Source organism: Ornithorhynchus anatinus, chromosome 11 (genome assembly GCF_004115215.2).
Source record: "Ornithorhynchus anatinus isolate Pmale09 chromosome 11, mOrnAna1.pri.v4, whole genome shotgun sequence".
Classification (NCBI taxonomy): Eukaryota; Metazoa; Chordata; class Mammalia; order Monotremata; family Ornithorhynchidae; genus Ornithorhynchus; species Ornithorhynchus anatinus.
Genome location: NC_041738.1, coordinates 58,708,200 through 58,726,488, shown reverse-complemented (window position 1 = coordinate 58,726,488; position 18,289 = coordinate 58,708,200). Strand labels below are relative to the sequence as shown.

Sequence of the window (18,289 nt, the reverse complement as noted above, 5' to 3'; positions counted from 1 at the left end):
CTCTGGCCAGAGCCGGGGAAAGGGACAGGGATGCGGAATGACTTCCTGCGCACATATACACCCCTGCCAGGCCTGGGGCAGCAGAAGAAATAAGGATAATTATGGTATTTGTTAAGCACTTACTATGTGCCAGGTAATGAACTAAGCGCTGGGATGAATACAAACAAAGCGGGTTGGACACAGTCCCTGTCCCACCTGGGGCTCAGAGTCTCAATCCCCATTTTCCAGATGAGGTCACTGAGGCCCAGAGAATGAAGTGATTTGCCCAAGGTCACACGGCAGACAAGTGGCAGAGCTGGGACTGGGACCCGTGACCTTCTGACTCCCAGGTCCGTGCTCCAGCCATTAGGCCATTCTGCTGCTCTTTAGTAATAATGATAATGATGGCATTTGTTTAAGCGCTCACTATGTGCCAAGCACTGTTCTAAGCGCTGGGGTGGATACAAGGTGATCAGATCGTCTCCCGTGGGGCTCACGTCTTTAATCCCCATTTTACAGATGAGGCACAGAGAAGTTAAGTGTCTTGCCCAAGATCACCCAGCAGACAAATGGCAGAGCCGGCATTAGAACCCACATCCTCTGACTCCCAAGCCCGTGCTCTTTCCTCTAAGCCTTGCTGCTTACTCACTTTAGTAAAGTAATAATAATAATAATGTTGGTATTTATTAAGCCCTTACTGGGTGCTGAGCACTGTTCTAAGCACTGAGGTAGATACAGGGTAATCAGGTTGTCCCATGTGAGGCTCCCAGTCCCAGTCCCCATTTTACAAATGAGCTCACTGAGGCCCAGAGAAGTGCAGTGACTTACCCAAAGTCACACAGCAGACAAGTGGCGGAGCCGGGTTTAGAACCCATGACCTCTGAGGCCGCGCTCTTTCCACTGAGCCACACTGCTTCTCTAGTAACACGGGCATTTATTGAGCACCGACTGAGTGCAATATACCATCCTAAGCGCTTGGGAAGGCACAAGAGAAGCACGAAATACTACCTACCCGCAAAGGGCTTCCCTACTCAGAAAACCCCGACCGCTCAATCAGTCCGCCGGGGTTGGTCGCTGAACAACTACTGTGTGCAGGGTATAAATCTGTCTGAATGAATTGGTTGCAATCCCTACTATGTGCAGGGCACTGTACTGGCCGCCTACTGTCCTATTGGGTGCAGGGCACCGTAGCAGCTGCTTCCTGTGTGTGCAGAGCCCTGTTCAAGTGGTTGGGAGAATACAGCAGAAAGAAAAGCCAAGGTCTTTGCCCTCAACGGGCTTTACAGTCACACCGAGGCCTGCCCGAGCTCCAGGTTTTAGACCTGCTGTCTGGTTTCTTTGCGGCTTGAGGCCCACAACCGTGTCGATTTATTTAATTGGCTGCACGCTCAGTGGATGCAGGGCGCTGTGCTCAGGGCTGGGGAAAGGGGCAGGGATATGGGGTGACTTCCTGGGGGCTCACACACACACACGTAGGCGATCCCCCGCTTTGGAGTTAGCTGCGTCTTCCCAGAGGAGTAGGGGTTGTCCTTCCTTCATTCAATCCGTATTTATTGAGCACTTACTGTGTGCAGAGCACTGTACTAAGCACTTGGGAGAGTACAATACAACGATTAACACACTTTCTCTAACCTGTGGTTACCGGAAGGCCAGGGGGCAGAAGGGCAGAGTGGAGGAGAGCCCCCGAGTAAGGGCGTGAGCTCTGGGGGTCTTCAGAGGGTAGGGATGTTGTGGGGGGTTGGGAGGGGCAGATGGGGGGCGCTCAGCAGGGCTCCACGTAGTTCCCCGGGAAGAAGCCAGCAGCCTCGGCGGTGACCCCCTCACACCAGCCGTCAGAGTAGCGGCGGGTGACGCAGATGACGGTGCCGGGGTCAAAGGAGAGCTCGTTGTCCTTCTGCCGGGTGTACGGGTACAGCGTCACCACTGCGGAGGAGCGGGAGGGGATTGGCGAGGACCTCGCCAGTGGCCCGGCCTCACCCCGGGCACTCAGGAGAGCGGGGCCGGGGGCACCCGGGGACAGTACCGTGGCTGCAACTCAGCCCTCAAAGTGCACCGGGAAAAGTGCTGCCGAACACCCAGGCCTGATGCTGGAAACAGTGCTCCCGAGCACCCAGGACTGAATACTGACAACGGTCTCCGTCACCTAGTGATTTCACAGTGATTCCTTTAGAGCTAAAGCAGGGCCGAGACCAACGCGTGATGTCTGCGTGGGCTGGTTTGCGCTTAGTCCCCGAGTGGGAAAGTTAGCGTCTGGGGACCCCGGTACCCCATCTCCCAGCCTCCTGGGACAACCCGTACCTTTCTCCAGATACTGGTCCGGCTCCCAGGCCGTCTCCTCGGGGTCGAAGCTGGGGGGCGGAGGGGGCGGCAGGTCTAGGCTCTCCGGCTCAGGAGGGGGCAGCAGGTCCAGGGGAAGAGGGAGACCCAGCTCTGGCAGCGGCGGAGGTAGCGGAGGTGGGGGAGGGATGAACGCCGCTGAAGATGGAAAGAAAAGGGGCAGAGCTACAGCCTGCTGCCTCCTGAGCTGACCCATTTTCCCCCATCCCTCCTCTTCCCTCTCTTCCTCTTCCCATCCCCACCTCCCCAGACGCAGCTGGCTTGGGGGCAGAACACAGTCGGCCCACCCGAAGGCGGGTCCCCGGGGCTGGGGAGAGACCCAGCGTGGAAAGGTTGTCAGTCAATGGTATTGAGAATTTATACCAATAATCGTGATAGTCACTGTGGTACTTGTTCGTTCATTCATTCATTCGATCGTATTTATTGAGCGCTTACTGTGTGCAGAGCACTGTACTATGCGTTTGGAATGGACAATTCGGCAACGGATAGAGACAATCCCTGCCCAACGACGGGCTCACAGTCTAAAAGGGGGAGACAGACAACAAAACAAGAAGTCAGGCATCAATACCATCAAGATAAATAGAATCACAGATCAAGCGCTTACTATTTGCGGAGCACTGTACTAAGAGCAGGGGTGGACACAAGTTAATTAGGTCAGCCCCCCCCCATGGGGCTCACGGTTTTAGCAGGAGGGAGGAGGTCCTGAATCCTCATTTACAGATGAGGAAACTGAGGCAGAGAGAAGCGAAACGAAGTTCACACAGCAGGCAAGCGACAGAGCCGGAATTAGAACCCAGATCCTCTGACTCCCAGGCCAGGGCTCTTTCCTCTAGACTACAGTGGACATTCTGAGCATGTGTCAAGGGTGATTTGGGTGCATGAAGAGTGTATGAATAATAATAATGGTATTTTTTAAGTGTTTATGTGCCAGGCACTGTACTAAGCCCTGGGTATGAAGCGAAGCAGAGTGGTCTAGTGGATAGAGCAAAGGCCTGGGAATCAGAAGGACCTGGGTTATAATCCCGGCTCAACCACTTGTCTGCTGTGTGATCTTGGGCGAGTCACTTCACTTCTCTGGACCTCAGTTCTCTCATCTGGAAGTGGCCTGTGAGCCCCAAGTGGAACATGGTCTGGGTCCGACCTGATTATCTTTTATCTACCCCAGTGCTTAGTTCAGTGCCTGGCACATAGTAAGTGTTTAACAAATACCACAATAATAATAATAATAATAATTAATAATAATAAGAGCTTGGGAGAGTATAATAAGTTCGTAGACGCGACCGTTGCCTTCCGTGTCCTGGGACTTCATTGGTGTCTGACCTCAGAGTTTCAGCAGCCTTAGTGGGGGTGCCTTTTGGGGATACTCCCCCTTTCTGTCCTGTTGTGGGGGCGATGGGGGGCAAGGGGAAGGGCCCGGCGGGGAGCAGAGTGGGCCCGGGAAGGGCCGCTTACCTGGGGTGGGTGAGGTGGGGTCTCCCGGCGGGGGAGGGGGCGGGGGGAGCTGCTCCAAGACCTCTGGGACCGGAGGCGGCAGGAAGTTGCAGTCAGAGGGAGGAGCCGGGGGCAAGAAAGGTGGGGACGGAGGGTCAGTAATCCCTTTGGCTGAGGGACCACCACAGGCTCCCTCGACGCTGCTGGAGACGAGAAGAGAGCCGGGGGACGGGAAGACGTAGCTGAGACCCCAGCCGGCCACAGGGCCCCAACCGTCTTTCCCCTTCCCACCTATTCCTCCCTCCCACCCCCAAAAGCAGTGCCGGTCTGGATTCCACCATCCTCGGTACAACCCCGCTTCCCACCCCGTGTTCCACAGTGGCCTTGGGCTCCCCTGGGCCACGGCAACCCCTGCTGAGAGTCAGGCGTCCAGGCCTGGCTTGATCTTCCCCACTTGCCCCTCGACGGGCCGCAGTCTCACCTGCCAGAGGTCAATGGGAAGGGAGAGGAGGCGGCTGAGAGCTTCCCCTCGGGCACGACGGGCAACTGGACCGGCTCCGGGACCCGGGCCGCCCGCCTGGGGAGGGCAAGGGAGAGAGCTTGGGTGAGAGGGGGGAAATGGAGGCCTGGAGGCTCCAGGGTGCAAAAGGAAGGGAGATGGGGTGGAACTTCTGGGGCTGGGCTTCCACGGATTTCTGGAGATTGTGGGCAGGGAATGTGTTTCCTGTCATATTGGACTCTCCCAAGCGCTTCGTACAGGGCTCTGAAAAAAGTAAGCGCTCAATAAATACGACTGAATGAATGAATGGCCATCCACATGATGTTGGGAAGCGGTCTGGAAGTGCTGAGGTGGCTCTTTCCTCACCCTCAGGGAAGGGCCATGCCCCTTGTGGGAAGGAGAGGGGTGGAGGGGAGGGGAGGGAGTAGGGGTGTCAGTCGGTCGATCATATTTATGGAGTGCTTACAGTGTACAGAGCATTATACTAAGCGATTGGGAGAGTGTAATAGAACAATACAAAAGACACATTCCCTGCCCACAATGAGCTTACAGTCTGGAGGGGGCGGCAGACATGAAAAGAAATAAATAAATGACAGATATGGACATAAGTGCTGTAGGGATGGTGGGGGGGAATGAATAAAGGGAGCAAGTCAGGAGACACAGAAGGGAGTGGGAGAAGAGGAAAGGGGGGCTTAATCGGGGAAGGCCTCTTGGAGGAGGCCTTTAATCTTGGATAGATTAATTGTCTGTCGGATCTGAGGAGGGAGGGCGTTCAGGGCCAGAGGCAGGACGTGGGCGAGAGGTCGGCGGCCAGATAGATGAGATCGAAGTACAGTGAGAAGATTAGCATTAGAGGAGTGAAGTGCATAGAGGAATGAAGTGCCTGAGCTGGCTTGTAGTTCCCCCTTCTAGACTGTAAGCTCGCTGTGGGCAGGGAATGTGTCCGTTCATTTTGTATTGTTCTTTCCCGAGCACTTAGTACAGTGCTTAGCACGGCAGGCGGTAGGCACTTAGTAAATATGATTGAAAGAATGAAGACGGCAGCAGGGTGAGGTAGGAGGGGCCAAGGTGACTGCCAAGGTCAAGGATCCAAGTCCAAAGGAGAGAGAGGGGAGGTGTTGGTTGGTGGAAGGCAGGAGTAGGTGGAGCTGGGGATGGGGAAAGGGAGAGAGGCCAGGGAGTGTGGAGTCGGAGTGGGGAAGTGGGGACTATAAGGGACCCCCGATCCTAACCATCTCACCCCAGAGTGCCTGAGCCAGGGGCTGCTCCAGCCTTCCCACTTTTGCGAGACAGAGTTCCCGTCCGGGACAGCCGAGTGCTCAGATCCTGCCGGAACAGAAGGGGCGTTGGACGGGCTTGTAATAATCAGTGGTCAATCAATGGCATTTATTAAGTGTTTATTATGTGCAGACCACATTGTAATACAGGTCATTTTCTTTTACATGTTTTTGTTTAGCACTTACTACGTGCCAGGCAACTGTACTAAACGCTGGAATGGATACAAGACACAGTCCGTGTCCCACCCGGGGTTTAGTTGAGGTAAATGAGGTACAGGGAAGTGAAGCGATTTGCCCAAGGTCACACAGGAAACAAGTGGTAGGGTCAGGATTAGAACCCAGGTCCTTCAGACTCTCAGGCCGGTCCTCTATCCGCTACGCCTCACTTGCTTCTTGTTAAGTGCTTAAAATGGGCCAAACCCTATGTTGAATGCTGGCGCGGACCCAAGGCAAATCCCTTTCCCATACGGGGCTCAAAGCCTAAGAGGGAAGGAGAAAGGTACGTAATCCCCATTTCGGGAAGCAAAGTGGCTTAGTGGAAAGAGCACGAGCTTGGGAATCAGAGGTCCTGGGTTCTAATTCCTCTCCGCCACTTGTCAGTTGTGTGACTTTGGACAAGTCACTTAACTTCTCTGTGCCTCAGTTACCTCATCTGTAAGATAGGGATTAAGACTGTGAGCCCCACGTGGGACAACCTGATTACCTCGTATCCACCCCAGCGCTTAGAACAGTGCTTGGCACATAGTAAGCGCTCAACAGATACCATCATTATTAGTATTATACCAAGGCCCACGGAAGTGCGGTGACTCGTCCGAGGTCACCCAGCAGGGATTAGAACCCAGGTCCTCTGACTTCCAGGCCCGCTCTTTCCACCAGGCCACGCTGCTTTAACCGGATGCCCGAGCCCAAGCGGGTCTCCCCCAGCAACCCGGGGCCTCAGTGGACCCAGTCGCCGCTCACTGCTCTGTGAATGGAAGCCTCGATCCGGCTCAAACCGCAGCGGGCCCCCCTCCCCGGCCCCTTCCCCCATCGTGGCCCTCTCTGAGGGCGGTCCAACCGTGGCTGGCGGCGGCGGGCCCGAAAGCGCTGAGACGCCCGAAGCTCTGCGGTTTCTGAGCGCCGAGAGGAAGTAGGGCTGGCTGTTCTCACACACTCCGGCTCTCCCTCCCCCAACTTTTCCCTCCTTCTCCTCCTCCCTCCTCCACTCTCCCCTGCCCCTCTTCTCTCCACCCCGCTTTTGAGGGTGTCCGTTCAGTCCTTACTATGCGCCAGGCACCCTACTAAGCGATGGGGTGGATACAAGCTAATCGTGTTGGACACAGTCCCTGTCCCACGTGGGGTTCACAGTCTTAATCCTCATTTCACAGATGAAGGAATTGAGTCACAGAGAGGCAAAGCGACTTGCCCAAAGTCACACAGCAGACTAGTGGCGGAGCTGAAATTGGAACCCTCTTCTGACTCCCCTGCTCTATCCACTAGGCCATGCTGCTCCTTTCTCTCCACCCTTCTTCCCTACTTTCTCTTCTCCCCTCCCTTCCCTTGCTCTTCCCCCTCCAATCCCCCTTCCCCCTTTTCCCCTCTCTTCCCTTTCTCCCCTCCCCTCTTCTCTCCTTCCAACCCTCCTTCCCTACGGTCTCTTCTCCCCATCCCTTCCCCTTCTCCCCCTTCCTCCTTCTCCTCCCCCCTTCTCCGTTTTACCATTTCTTCTCCTTCTCCCTCCCCCGTCCCTTCCCCTTCTTCTTCTCCCTTCCCCCTCCGTTTTCCTCCTTATCTCCCCCCTACCCTCTTCTCCCTCGCCCCCTCTCCCCACCTCTAGCCCCTTCCGGCAGATGCCCAGGGGCAGGGAGGAAGAAAAATTTATCTCTAAAAGCAAAAAGACCAAGGTTGGGGGAGTCGCCGGAGGAGGGGCCGAACAGGTGGGGGTTATGGTGGGGCTGGGAGGCTGGGCCGGGATGCGGGACTGAGAGGGGAAGCAGTGTGGCTTATTGGCTAGAGCACGGGCCTGGGAGTCAGAGGACCTGGGTTCTAATTCTGCTCTATTACATGTCTGCTGTGTGACCTTGGGCAAGTCACTTCACTCCTCCAGGCCCAGTTATCTCACCTGTGAAATGGAGATTAAGACTGCCAGCCCCATGCGGGACGGGGACTGTGTCCAACATGATTAACTCGTATCTACCCCAGGACTTAGAACAGTGCTTGGCCCATAGTAAGCACTCAACAAGGACTATCAGAAAAATTGACAGGGGTGTGAAGGATTCTGGGCAGGGGCCAGGCAAAGGAGCCAGGGGCAGGGCTGGGCAGGAGGAGTGTAGGGGAGAAGTGTGGCTGGGTGTGCCAGGAGGGGATTGTTCAGGGGCACCGTGGACGGGGGCTGGGGAAGGGGCTGGGCCCCGGGTGTAGACCCACCTTGATCCCGTGCCCAATGTGGTCCAGGCTGCCGAAGTTGATGGGTTTGCGGTAGTAGGGCCCTCGGGTGGGCAGGTTTTCCGGGTAGGCGATTTTCTTGTGCGATGCCGGCCGCTGCACGGTGGCCAAAGTGCCGATGTCCCGGCGGGCGACCTTCTCTATGTGCATGGCCACCGTCTTGCAGAGACCCAGGGGGAGAGGGTGCCCCGTGGCCCCGAGGCGGGGGGCATGGAGAAAGAGGCCCGCAGGCGGTCAGCCCCTCCCCACCTGGGACCCCTCGGGCAGCTCTGACGTCCGGCTGGGGGCCCGGGGGCTGAGGGCTGGGGGTCACCGAGGCTCAGAGAGGCTAAGAGAAATCCCAGAGTCACACAGCCGGCAAGCAGGGGTTGGGCCATCCCGGACGGACCCAGGGAGGCTCAGGGGCTGGAGCCGTGTCACTGTCCTTTCCGGCCGTGCGTTCCCGGCTATTATTATTAGACCGACAGGAACGGGCCGTCCCGAGCCGGAGGGAAGGGCGTGGGGCCGGGGGTGACCCCTGTGCCCCCTCCGCGGGGGGCGGGGAGGGATAAGGTCGGGGCCAGCAGAGACCCGACTCATTCATTCATTCCATTTATTGAGCTCTTACTGTGTGCAGGGCACTGAACTAAGCGCTTGGGAGAGGATGATAGAATAATAAACGGACACATTCCCTGCCCACGAGAGCTTGCGGTCTAGAGGGGAGGAGACAGATACAAATGGAAAGAAACAGATGACAGATATGGACATGAGTCCTATGGGGCTGGGAGGGGGGGATGAATGAAGGGAGCAAGTCAGGGGGACACAGAAGGGGGTGGGAGAAGAGGAAAGAAGGGCTTAGTCAGGGAAGGCCTCTTGGAGGAGACGGGCCTTCAGTAAGGCTTTGAAACGGGGGAGAGGAATTGTCTGTCAGATATGAGGAGGGAGGGTTTTCCAGGCCAGAGGCAGGATGTGGGCGAGGGATCGGTGGCGAGACAGTCTAGATGGAGGCACAGTGAGAAGGTTGGCATTAGAGGAGCAAAGTGTGTGGGTTGGGTTGGAGTAGGAGAGCAAAAAGGTGAGGTAAGAAGGGGCGATGCTCCTAAAGTATGCCCACAGATTGGCACGGACCAGTTGGCCCGGGAGGGACTGCCCACTCCCAGACTCTGGGGCGAGTCCCAGGCAGGCCGGGCCGGTGTTTGCGTGTGTGCGTTTGGGCACCAGGGTAATAGTAATAATGTTGGTATTTGTTAAGCGCTTACTATGTGCAGAGCACTGTTCTAAGCGCTGGGGTAGGCACAAGGGAATCAGGTTGTCCCACGTGGGGCTCACAGTCTTAATCCCCATTTTACAGATGAGGTAACTGAGGCACAGAGAAGTTAAGTGACTTGCCCACAGTCACACAGCTGACAAGTGGCGGAGCAGGGATTCGAACCCATGACCTCTGACTCCAAAGCCTGTGCTCTTTCCACTGAGCCACGTTGCTTCGCTGGCACCCTGGCCAGCTGTGGTTATTGCTGCCAACAGTACTGAGCGCTCTGGGCTCCGACAGGAGGGAGGAAGCAGTATGCCCCATGCGGTGCTCTGTGTGGTTGTGACCGTGATGGTTGTGGAGCTAGAATGTGTCTGTTACATTGTTATATTCTTATATTGCACTCTCCCAAATGCTTAGCCCAACGCTCCGCACACAGCGAGCGCTCAATAAATACGACTGACTGACTGTAAGCTCCCCTCTAGACTGTAAACTCGCTGTAGGCAGGGAATGCGTCTGTTACATTGTTATATTGCACTCTCCCAAGCGCTTGGTATGGTGCTCCGCACACAGAGATCGTCCAATACATGGACTGACTGTAAGCACCTCTCTAGTCTGTAAGCTCCCTTCCAGACTGTAAGCTCACTGTGGGCAGGAAAAGTTCCGTTTATCGCTTTACTGTACTCTCCCCCAAGCGCTTAGTACGGTGCTCGGCACACAGCGAGCGCTCGACAAATACGACTGGGTGGGTGAGTGACTTGTTCAATGCGAGTGCAGTCTATCCTCTCGCCCTCCCCCAGGGAGTTGGTTCTGTCCCCCAGGGGGGTCGTCCCCTCCCCCCTCACCTGGGAAAGGGTGCAGACGTCGGCCTCCACCTGGCGAAGCCCCGTGGTCTGCAGGTCCAGCAGGCGCAGAAGTTGTCCGGCCAGGTGGCTGATCTGGTAGGCCACGCTGGCCAGGGACTGGGTGGTGAAGGCCATGGTCTCCTCCAGCGCCTTCCTCTTGTCCTCCACCTGCAACCCCCAAAATACCCACTCAGCTCCTCCTCCCTCTCCTGCCCCCCGGTCCGGCATCTCGACGGCGCCCGGCAGGGCGAGGGGGTCGCGGATTCATCCTGAAGCGTTGTCGTATGGGGGCGGATCGTCACCCCAGGCCAAGAAGCAGCAGTTAGAAGTAGCGAGAGCTTGGGAGTCAAAGGACCTGGGTTCTAATTCTGGCTCCGGCTCTCGTCTGTCGAGCGACCTCGGGCAAGTCACTTCACTTCTCTGGGCCTCAGTTACCTCAGCTATAAAGTGGGGATTAAGACTGCGAGTCCCATGTGGGACAGGGACTGTGTCCAACCCGATTTGCTTGCATCCACCCCAGCTCTTAGTACAGTGTTTGTCCCATAGTAAGTAATAATAATAATGACAATGTTGGTATTTGTTAAGCGCTTACTATGTGCAGAGCACTGTTCTAAGCGCTGGGATAATACAGGGTAATCAGGTTGTCCCACATGAGGCTCCCAGTCTTAATCCCCATTTTACAGATGAGGGAACTGAGGCACAGAGAAGTGAAGTGACTTGCCCACAGTCACACAGCTGACAAGTGGCAGAGCCGGGATTTGAACCCATGACCTCTGACTCCCAAGCCCGGGCTCTTTCCACTGAGCCACGCTGCTTCTCTAAGTGTTTAACAAGTATCACAGTTATTAATTATTATTTTATCACCCCAGGCCAAGATGCAGCAGTGAGAAACAGTGTGGCCTAGTGGAAAGAGCAGGGGCTTGGGAATCAGAAAGACCTGGGTTCTAATCCCGCCTCTGCCACTTCTCTGCTGAGTGACCTTGGGTAAGTCACTTCACTTCCTCTCTGGCTTAGTTTCCTCATTTATAAAAAGGGGCTTGAGACTGGGATCCCCCTGTGGGACAGGGACTGCGTCCAACCTGATTATCTTGTATCTATCCCCAGCGCTTAGTACAGTGCCTGGAACACAGTAAGTGCTTAACAGATACTATTACTATTATCATTATTATTATTTTTTAGGTGGGGCACCAATAAGAAGCAGCATGGCCCAGTGGATAGACCACGGCCAGGGAGCACAGACCTGGGAATCAGAAGACCTGAGTTCTAATCCCAGCTCCACCACTTGCCTGATGTGTGACCGTGGGCAACTCACTTAACTTCTTGGTAGACTGTAAAGTCGTTATGGATGGGGATAGCTTCTAACAACTCTACTGTATTGTATTTTCCCAAGCACTTAGTACAGTTCCCTGCACACAGTAAGTGCTCACTAAGTACCATTAATTGATTTTCTGGGGCTCAGTTACCTCATCTGTAAAATGGAGATAAACTCTGTTCTCCCTCCCTCTTCGACTGAGCCTCTTGTGAAACAGGATCTGGGTCCGGTCTGCTTATAGTGTATCTACCCCAGTGCTTTGCATATAGTAAACACTTAATAAATACTAGTATTATTGTTGTTATTATTATTATCTTCCAAGTCCCACATATTAGAAGTGGGGCCCATTAGACCAAATTGGGTTGGTTTCCCTTGAGGCAGGGGGCTGCCTGACGTAACTCCTGCTTCTCTCTCATTCATGGGGTACGCAGCTGCCCCTCCCCCCATCCCAGAGGACAAATTTGGGAGTCAGAGAGGGTGGGGGGAGGTCCAGACGGCCACCGATTCCGAAAGTCGGCAAGTTCTCTCCTCTGCCATGGGCCCTGAGGGGAAGCTGCTACACACGGGGAGGGAACCCAAAACAGGAGCCAGGCAGCTGGGCACCGGGGAGTCTGTATTCCGTTTCCTTCTGCTTTCTCCGCTTCCTCCTGCCTCACTGCCCGGAGCCCCTGGCCTTGATTTACCCCTGGCTCCAGACCTGCCTCTACCCTCTGAGCACTCATGGAGAGACAAACTGGGCCAGCGGATCAGAGCGGGAAAGCAGAGATGAGAAGCAGCACGGTCTAGTGGAGTCAGAAGGACTTGACTCCGCCAGTTGTCTGCTGTGTGACCGTGGGCAAGTCACTTTACTTCTCTGAGCCTCAGTTACCTCATCTATAAAACGGGGATGAAGACTGGGAGCCCCATGTGGGACAGGGACTGTGTCCAACCTGATTAGCTTATATCTATCCCAGTTCCTGGTACATAGTAAGCGTTAATAAAGACCACAATTACCACAATTATTAGAGATTGAGTGGCGAATGGTGGGAGTCAGGATAATAATGTTGGTATTTGTTAAGTGCTTACTATGTGCAGAGCACTGTTCTAAGCACTCAGGTAGATAGAGGGTAATTAGGTTGTCCAACGTGAGGCTCACAATCCCCATTTTACAGATGAGGTCACTGAGGCACAGAGAAATAAATGGTGGTATTTGTTAAGCGCTTACCATGTGCAAAGCACTGTTCTAAGTGCTGGGGGATCCAATGTGATCAGGTTGTCCCACGTGGGGCTCATAGTTTTAATCCCCATTTTACAGATGAGGTAACTGAGGCACAGAGAAGTGAAGTGACTTGCCCACAGTCACACAGCTCAAGTGGCAGAGCCGGGATTTGAACCCATGACCTCTGACTCCCAAGCCCATGCTTTTTCCACTGAGCCACAGTTTCCTCCACCTGCCCACCCATGGGAGAGACCGCAGGGTGGGAAGTTACAATATTCGTTTATTCGTTCTTTCAGTCGAATTTATCGAGTGCGTACTATGTGCAAAGCACTGTACTCAGTGCTTGGTAGAGCATAATGCAACAACAAACGGACACATTTCCTGCCCGCAACAAGCTCACAGTCTAATAATGACTAGGTTTATAATTAGGTGCTTAGCACTGGGGTAGATAGAAGCCGATCAGATAGGACGCAGTCCTTGCCCCACAGGGCTTCACTGTCTAAGCGGGACGGAGAGCAGGTATTTCATCCCCATTTTACAGATGAGGAAACTGAGGCTCAAAGAAGTTGTGTCTCATCCAAGGAAGCTGGGAGGAGAAGAAGAAGAAGAGACTGTCTGCTCCTTGAGGGCTGTGATTGTTTCTAAACTGTAAGCTCTTTGTGGACAGGGAACATCTACTAACTGTTACATTTGTACTCTCCCAAGCGGTTAGTACAGTACTCTGCACAAAATAAGCACTCGGTAAATATGAAACTATGCCTCAGTTTCCTCATAAGTAAAAATAGAGATTAAATCTTAGCCCTTCCCACCTAAACCAAGAACCGCATGTGGGACAGGGACTGTGTCTTACCTGATAACTTTGTAGCTACCTGAGTGCTTAGAACAATGCTTGGCACATGGGGGGGGGTGTGGGTTGGGGTGGGGAGCCTCAATGACGTGACCTAGTGGATAGAGTACAACCTAGGAATCCAAAGGACCTGGGTTCTAATCCCTCTCAGCCACATGTCTGCTGTGTGACCTTGGGCAAGTGACTTATCTTCTTCTCTGTGCCTCAGTTATCTCACCTGTAAAATGGGGATAAGCATGTGAGTCCCATGTGGGAAAGGAACTGTGTCCAACCTGATTAGCTTAGAACAGAGCGTGGCACATAATAAGCGCTTAACAAGTACCATAATTATCCTGTAGACTGTAAGCTCATTGTGGGCAGGGAATGTGTCTGTTTATTGTTCTATTGTGCTCTCCCAAGGGTTTAGTACAGTGCTCTGCACACAGTAAGTGCTGAATATATGATGATTGAATGAAATGTGAATAAATAAATAAAAGAATTCAGCCACAGTGGGAGGGTTCAAAGAGCGCGGGAACCAAGGATGAATGAAGCCTTCCGGGATGGGGAAGATGCTGGAGTCTGGATGGAGATGGGGGAGTGAGGTTGGGGAGGGGGATTTGGAAAGGAAGTCTGGAGTTTGGCTTAGTGTTTTAGACAGCAGCAGGACCCCCACGGGGCGGGGGTGAGGGTGGGGGTTGTCCTGGAGGCAAGAGGAAATGAAAGACTCCTTTGAATGAGAGCAGTTGGCGTGGAGAGGTAGATTTAGAGGTCGTCTGTGTAGAGCCATTCATTCATTCATTCAATAGTATTTATTGAACGCTTACTATGTGCAGAGCACTGTACGAAGCGCTTGGAATGTACAAATAGGCAACAGATAGAGACAGTCCCTGCCCACTGACGGGCTTACAGTCTAATCTGGGGAGACGGACAGACAAAAATAATAGCAATAAATAGAATCAAGGGGATGAATATCTCATTAAAACGATAGCAATAAATAGAATCAAGGTGATGTACATTTCATTAACAAAAAATAAATAGAGTAATGAAAATATATACAGTTGAGTGAACAAGCACAGTGCTGAGGGGAGGGGAAGGGAGAGGGGGAGGACCAGAGGGAAAGGGGGGAAAAGAGGGCTTAGCTGAGGGGAGGTGAAGGGGAGGTAGAGGGGGAGCAGAGGGAGCAGAGGGAAAAGGGGAAGCTCAGTCTGGGAAGGCCTCTTGGAGGAGGTGAGCTCTAAGTAGGGTTTTGAAGAGGGGAAGAGAATGAGTTTGGCGGAGGTGAGGAAGGAGGGCATTCCAGGACCAAGGGAGGACGTGGCCCAGGGGTCGAAGCGGGATAGGCGAGAACGGGGGACGGCGAGGAGGTGGGCGGCGGAGGAGCGGAGCGTGCGGGGAGAGCGGTGGAAAGAGATAAGGGAGGAGAGGTATGAGGGGGCAAGGTGATGGAGAGCCTTGAAGCCTAGAGTGAGAAGTTTTTGTTTCGTGCGGAGGTCAGTCAGTCGTATTTACTGAGCGCTTATCATGTGTTCTGTGCACTAAGCGCTTGGGAGAGGACAATAGAACAATTTAATAGCCACATTCCCTGCCCACAGTGAGCTTATCGTCTAGAGGGGAGAAGGTGATGGCTGCGTCCTGGGAGAGGATAAGCTTCATGGGAGAGAGGGTGTTGAGAGAGACCGGGAAGGGAAGGGATTTAAAGACGATGAGAAGGAGTGTGGCCTAGTGGATAGAGCACAGCCTGGGAGCCAGAAGGACCTGTGTTCTAATCCCAGATCTGCCACTTATCTGCAGTGTGACTTTGGGCATGTCACTTAACTTTTCTGTGCTTCAGTTACCACATCTGTAAAATGGGAAATAAGAGTGTGTGAGCCCTTTGCAGGGACTGTGTCAAACCTGATTAGTTTATATCTACCCCAGTTCTTAATACAGTGCCTGGTACATAGCAAGTGCTTAACAAATGCCATTTTTTAAAAAAAGACAGAGACTGGACTCAGGCCTTGGGCTGAGTAGCAGGATGGGCCCATCACGAAAGCCTTCTCCTCTGCAACCTCCGCCCCTGCAAGAGCTGCCCACTTTTCCACTCCGGGGCCCTCCCCTGCAGCCCAATGTTGAGAGACCCAGAGGCACTAATTAGCTGGAGGTTTTGCATCTCATTTGCATTCACTTCCTTGCTGGTCAAGATGTTCCTAACACCATTCTCCCCTGGCGACTCCTTTTTTTTTTTTTAACGACATCTGTTAAGCACTTATTTTCTGCCAAGCTCTGTGAGCCCTGAGGTAGGCAGAATAATCAGGTTGGACACATTCTACAGTTTGAATCCCCATTTCGCAGATGAGGTAACTGAAGCACAGTGAAGCTAAGTGACTTGTCCAAGGTCACACAACAGACAAGTGGCAGAGCTGGGATAAGAACCCAGATCCCCTGACTCCCAGACCTGTGCTCTTACCAAAAGGCCATACTGCTTTTCGTTCATTTAATCGTATTTATTGAGCACTTACTGTGTGCAGAGCACTGTACTAAGCAGTTGGGACAGTACAGTGCCACAGTAAACAGACACATTCTCTGCCCATAACAAGTTTACAGTCTAGAGGAAGGGCAGGGGAGACCGACAGTAATATAAATAAAGTACAGATTTGTACATATGTGCTGCAGGGCTGGGAGGGGGAATGAGCAAAGGGAGCAAGCGTGATGAGAAGCAGCGTGGCTCAGTGGAAAGAGCACGGGCTTTGGAGTCAGAGGTCATGGGTTCGAATCCCGGCTCGGCCACATGTCAGCTGTGTGACTTTGGGCAAGTCACTTAACTTCTCGGTGCCTCAGTTACCTCATCTGTAAAATGGGGATTAAAACTGAGAGCCCCACGTGGGACAACCTGATTCCCCTGTGTCTACCCCAGCGCTTAGAACGGTGCTCGGCACATAGTAAGCGCTTAACAAATACCAACGTAGAAGGGAGTGGGAGAAGAGGAAAGGAGGGCTTAATCAGAGAAGGCCTCCAGGAGGAGATGGGCTTTCAATAAGGCTTTGAAGCTGTGGAGAGTACTTGTCTGTGGACTGTCTTAGTTTCCTTTCTCTCCCTATTCCTGCTGGCTCCTTTCCCCTGTCCCTGCTAGTCCAGCAGGGAGAAACAGCTGGTTAGGGCAGTGTGGGGTCCGGGCTCCCTTAACCCCTGCTCCCTTCCCCCTTCTAATGGGGCGCAAATCCCCCACGACTTGTTCATCTTTGAGCTTGCAGAGATGCTGCATCTCTGAGCCTCCCCCCAGCACCACCACCGCCAACCCACTCTGCCTCCTTGACTTCCTGCAGCCTGACTGTGGGGGCAAGTGGGGGCTGGTTAATAATAATAATTGTGGTATTTGTTAAGCGCTTGCTATGTACCAGGCACTGTACTAAGCGCTGGGGTAAATACAAGACAAGCGGGTTGGACACGATCCATGTCCCACCCAGGGTTCAAAGTCTCAATCCCCATTTTACAGATGAGGTAACAGTGAGAAATTAAGTGACTTGTCCAAAGTTACACAGTGGACAAGTAGCAGAGCCGGAATTATTCATTCATTCTTCATTCAGTCTTATTTAAAATGAGCTTACTGTGTGCAGAGCACTGTACTTGGGAAAGTACGATACAACAAGAAATGGTGACAAACCCTGCCCACAATAAACATTGGAATTATCAATCAATCATCACGGGGATGGGAATCGAACGGGATAATAATAAGAACAATAACTGTGGTATTTGTTAAGCGCTTACTAGGTGCCAGGCATTGTTCTAAGCACTGGGGTAGGTATAAGATGATCAGGTTGGACACAGTCCCTGTCCCACATGGGGTTCACACTCTTAACACTTGTGAAACAGCATGGCTTAGTGGAAAGAGCCCAGGCTTGGGAATCAGAGGATGTGGGTTCTAATCCCACCTCCCCCTACTTGCTTGCTGTGTGACCTTGGGCAAGTCACTTAACTTCTCTGGGCCTCAGTTACCTCATCTGTAAAATGGGGATTAAAAGTGTGAGCCCCACATGGGACAACCTGATTACCCTGTATCCGCCTCAGCGCTTAGAACGGTGCTTGGCACATAGTAAGGGCTTAACAAATACCATAATTATTTTTAATAAACACTTTACAGATGAAGGAACTGAGGTACGGGTGCCAGGGAGTCGCGGGGGGGGGGGGGTGGAGGGGCCAGGGAGCTGGGCCGGGGGGGATGTCAGGGGACTGGAAGGTTAGGGAGGGCCGGGAAGCCGGGATCTACGGTGGAGGGGGTCAGGGGCTCGTTCCCTACCTGGAGGTAGTTATTCTCACAGTAGTCAGCCACTCTGAGGAGGCTGTGTTCGTTGTCCTTCAGGGCCTTCTGAGCGGCAGGGATCTCCTGCTCCCGGAGCCGCTGCAGTTCAGCCATTCTGCAGCTCCCCACTCCCACTTCCTCCCCTTCCACTCCCACTCACGGGGAGTTTTGAGCCCCACAGGGGCCCCGCCTCCCTCCCCCCCCACCCCTTCGTCCCCACAACCACCTTTTCCCCTTTTACGTCCAGACACCTCCGGTGGCTGAAAGCAAGGGGCGGCTCCGGGCTGAGAGGAAGTTTATTAGAGCGTTTCCCCCACCGCAGCAGCAGCCCCCGCTTCCCGCATCCCTCCCCACCCCCCGGTCCCTCCGGGAACCCCCCCACCCCTCCTTAAGGCCCGGAAGCAGAGCATCACTAGACACAGGCCAGGACACAGGCCTGGGCACAGGCCTGGGACCAAGGAAGCCGATCCAGGGGTGGTGCTCTAGGCCCTGGCTCTAAGGGGTGCGGGGGGGCCCTGGAGGGAAGAGGAAAGGAACCCATTGCCAGGGACTGGCAGTTTGTGTGTGGGCAGACAGGCGTGTGCGTGTGTGGGGCAGATGTGTACGGGCACATGCGTGTGTGTGCAGTGGGGAGGTGTGGTGGGCTGGGCCTCGCAG

At 53.8% G+C, this 18,289-nt stretch overlaps 1 protein-coding gene across 2 annotated transcripts; it reads right to left on the bottom strand.

Annotated features, from left to right (window-relative positions):
* Positions 1-898: 898 nt before the first annotated feature.
* Positions 899-17,771, bottom strand: ABI3 (ABI family member 3). 2 transcript variants are annotated; one of them, XM_029074516.1, is made up of 8 exons: positions 17,630-17,771; positions 10,021-10,188; positions 7,930-8,106; positions 5,487-5,572; positions 4,229-4,324; positions 3,769-3,950; positions 2,278-2,454; positions 899-1,902 (listed from the first exon to the last, which is right to left on the bottom strand). In XM_029074516.1, the coding sequence occupies exons 1-8, from the start codon at positions 17,744-17,746 to the stop codon at positions 1,742-1,744; spliced, it is 1,164 nt and encodes a 387-aa protein (XP_028930349.1). In that variant the 5' UTR covers positions 17,747-17,771; the 3' UTR covers positions 899-1,741. The 2 variants fall into 2 exon arrangements, with proteins under 2 accessions (XP_028930349.1, XP_028930350.1); XM_029074517.1 differs by having other exon boundaries at positions 3,769-3,947.
* Positions 17,772-18,289: the final 518 nt, after the last annotated feature.

What these genes read in the sequence shown, in the direction of transcription:
- ABI3 (XM_029074516.1), bottom strand. Translation starts at nt 17,746, where the DNA reads ATGGCTGAACTGCAGCGGCTCCGGGAGCAGGAGATCCCTGCCGCTCAG. An exon ending in GTGAGAATAACTACCTCCAG is followed by an intron (nt 10,189 to 17,629) that starts GTAGGGAACGAG and finishes TGGGGGTTGCAG; the next exon opens with GTGGAGGACAAGAGGAAGGC. An exon ending in ACGTCTGCACCCTTTCCCAG is followed by an intron (nt 8,107 to 10,020) that starts GTGAGGGGGGAG and finishes GGTCTCTGCAAG; the next exon opens with ACGGTGGCCATGCACATAGA.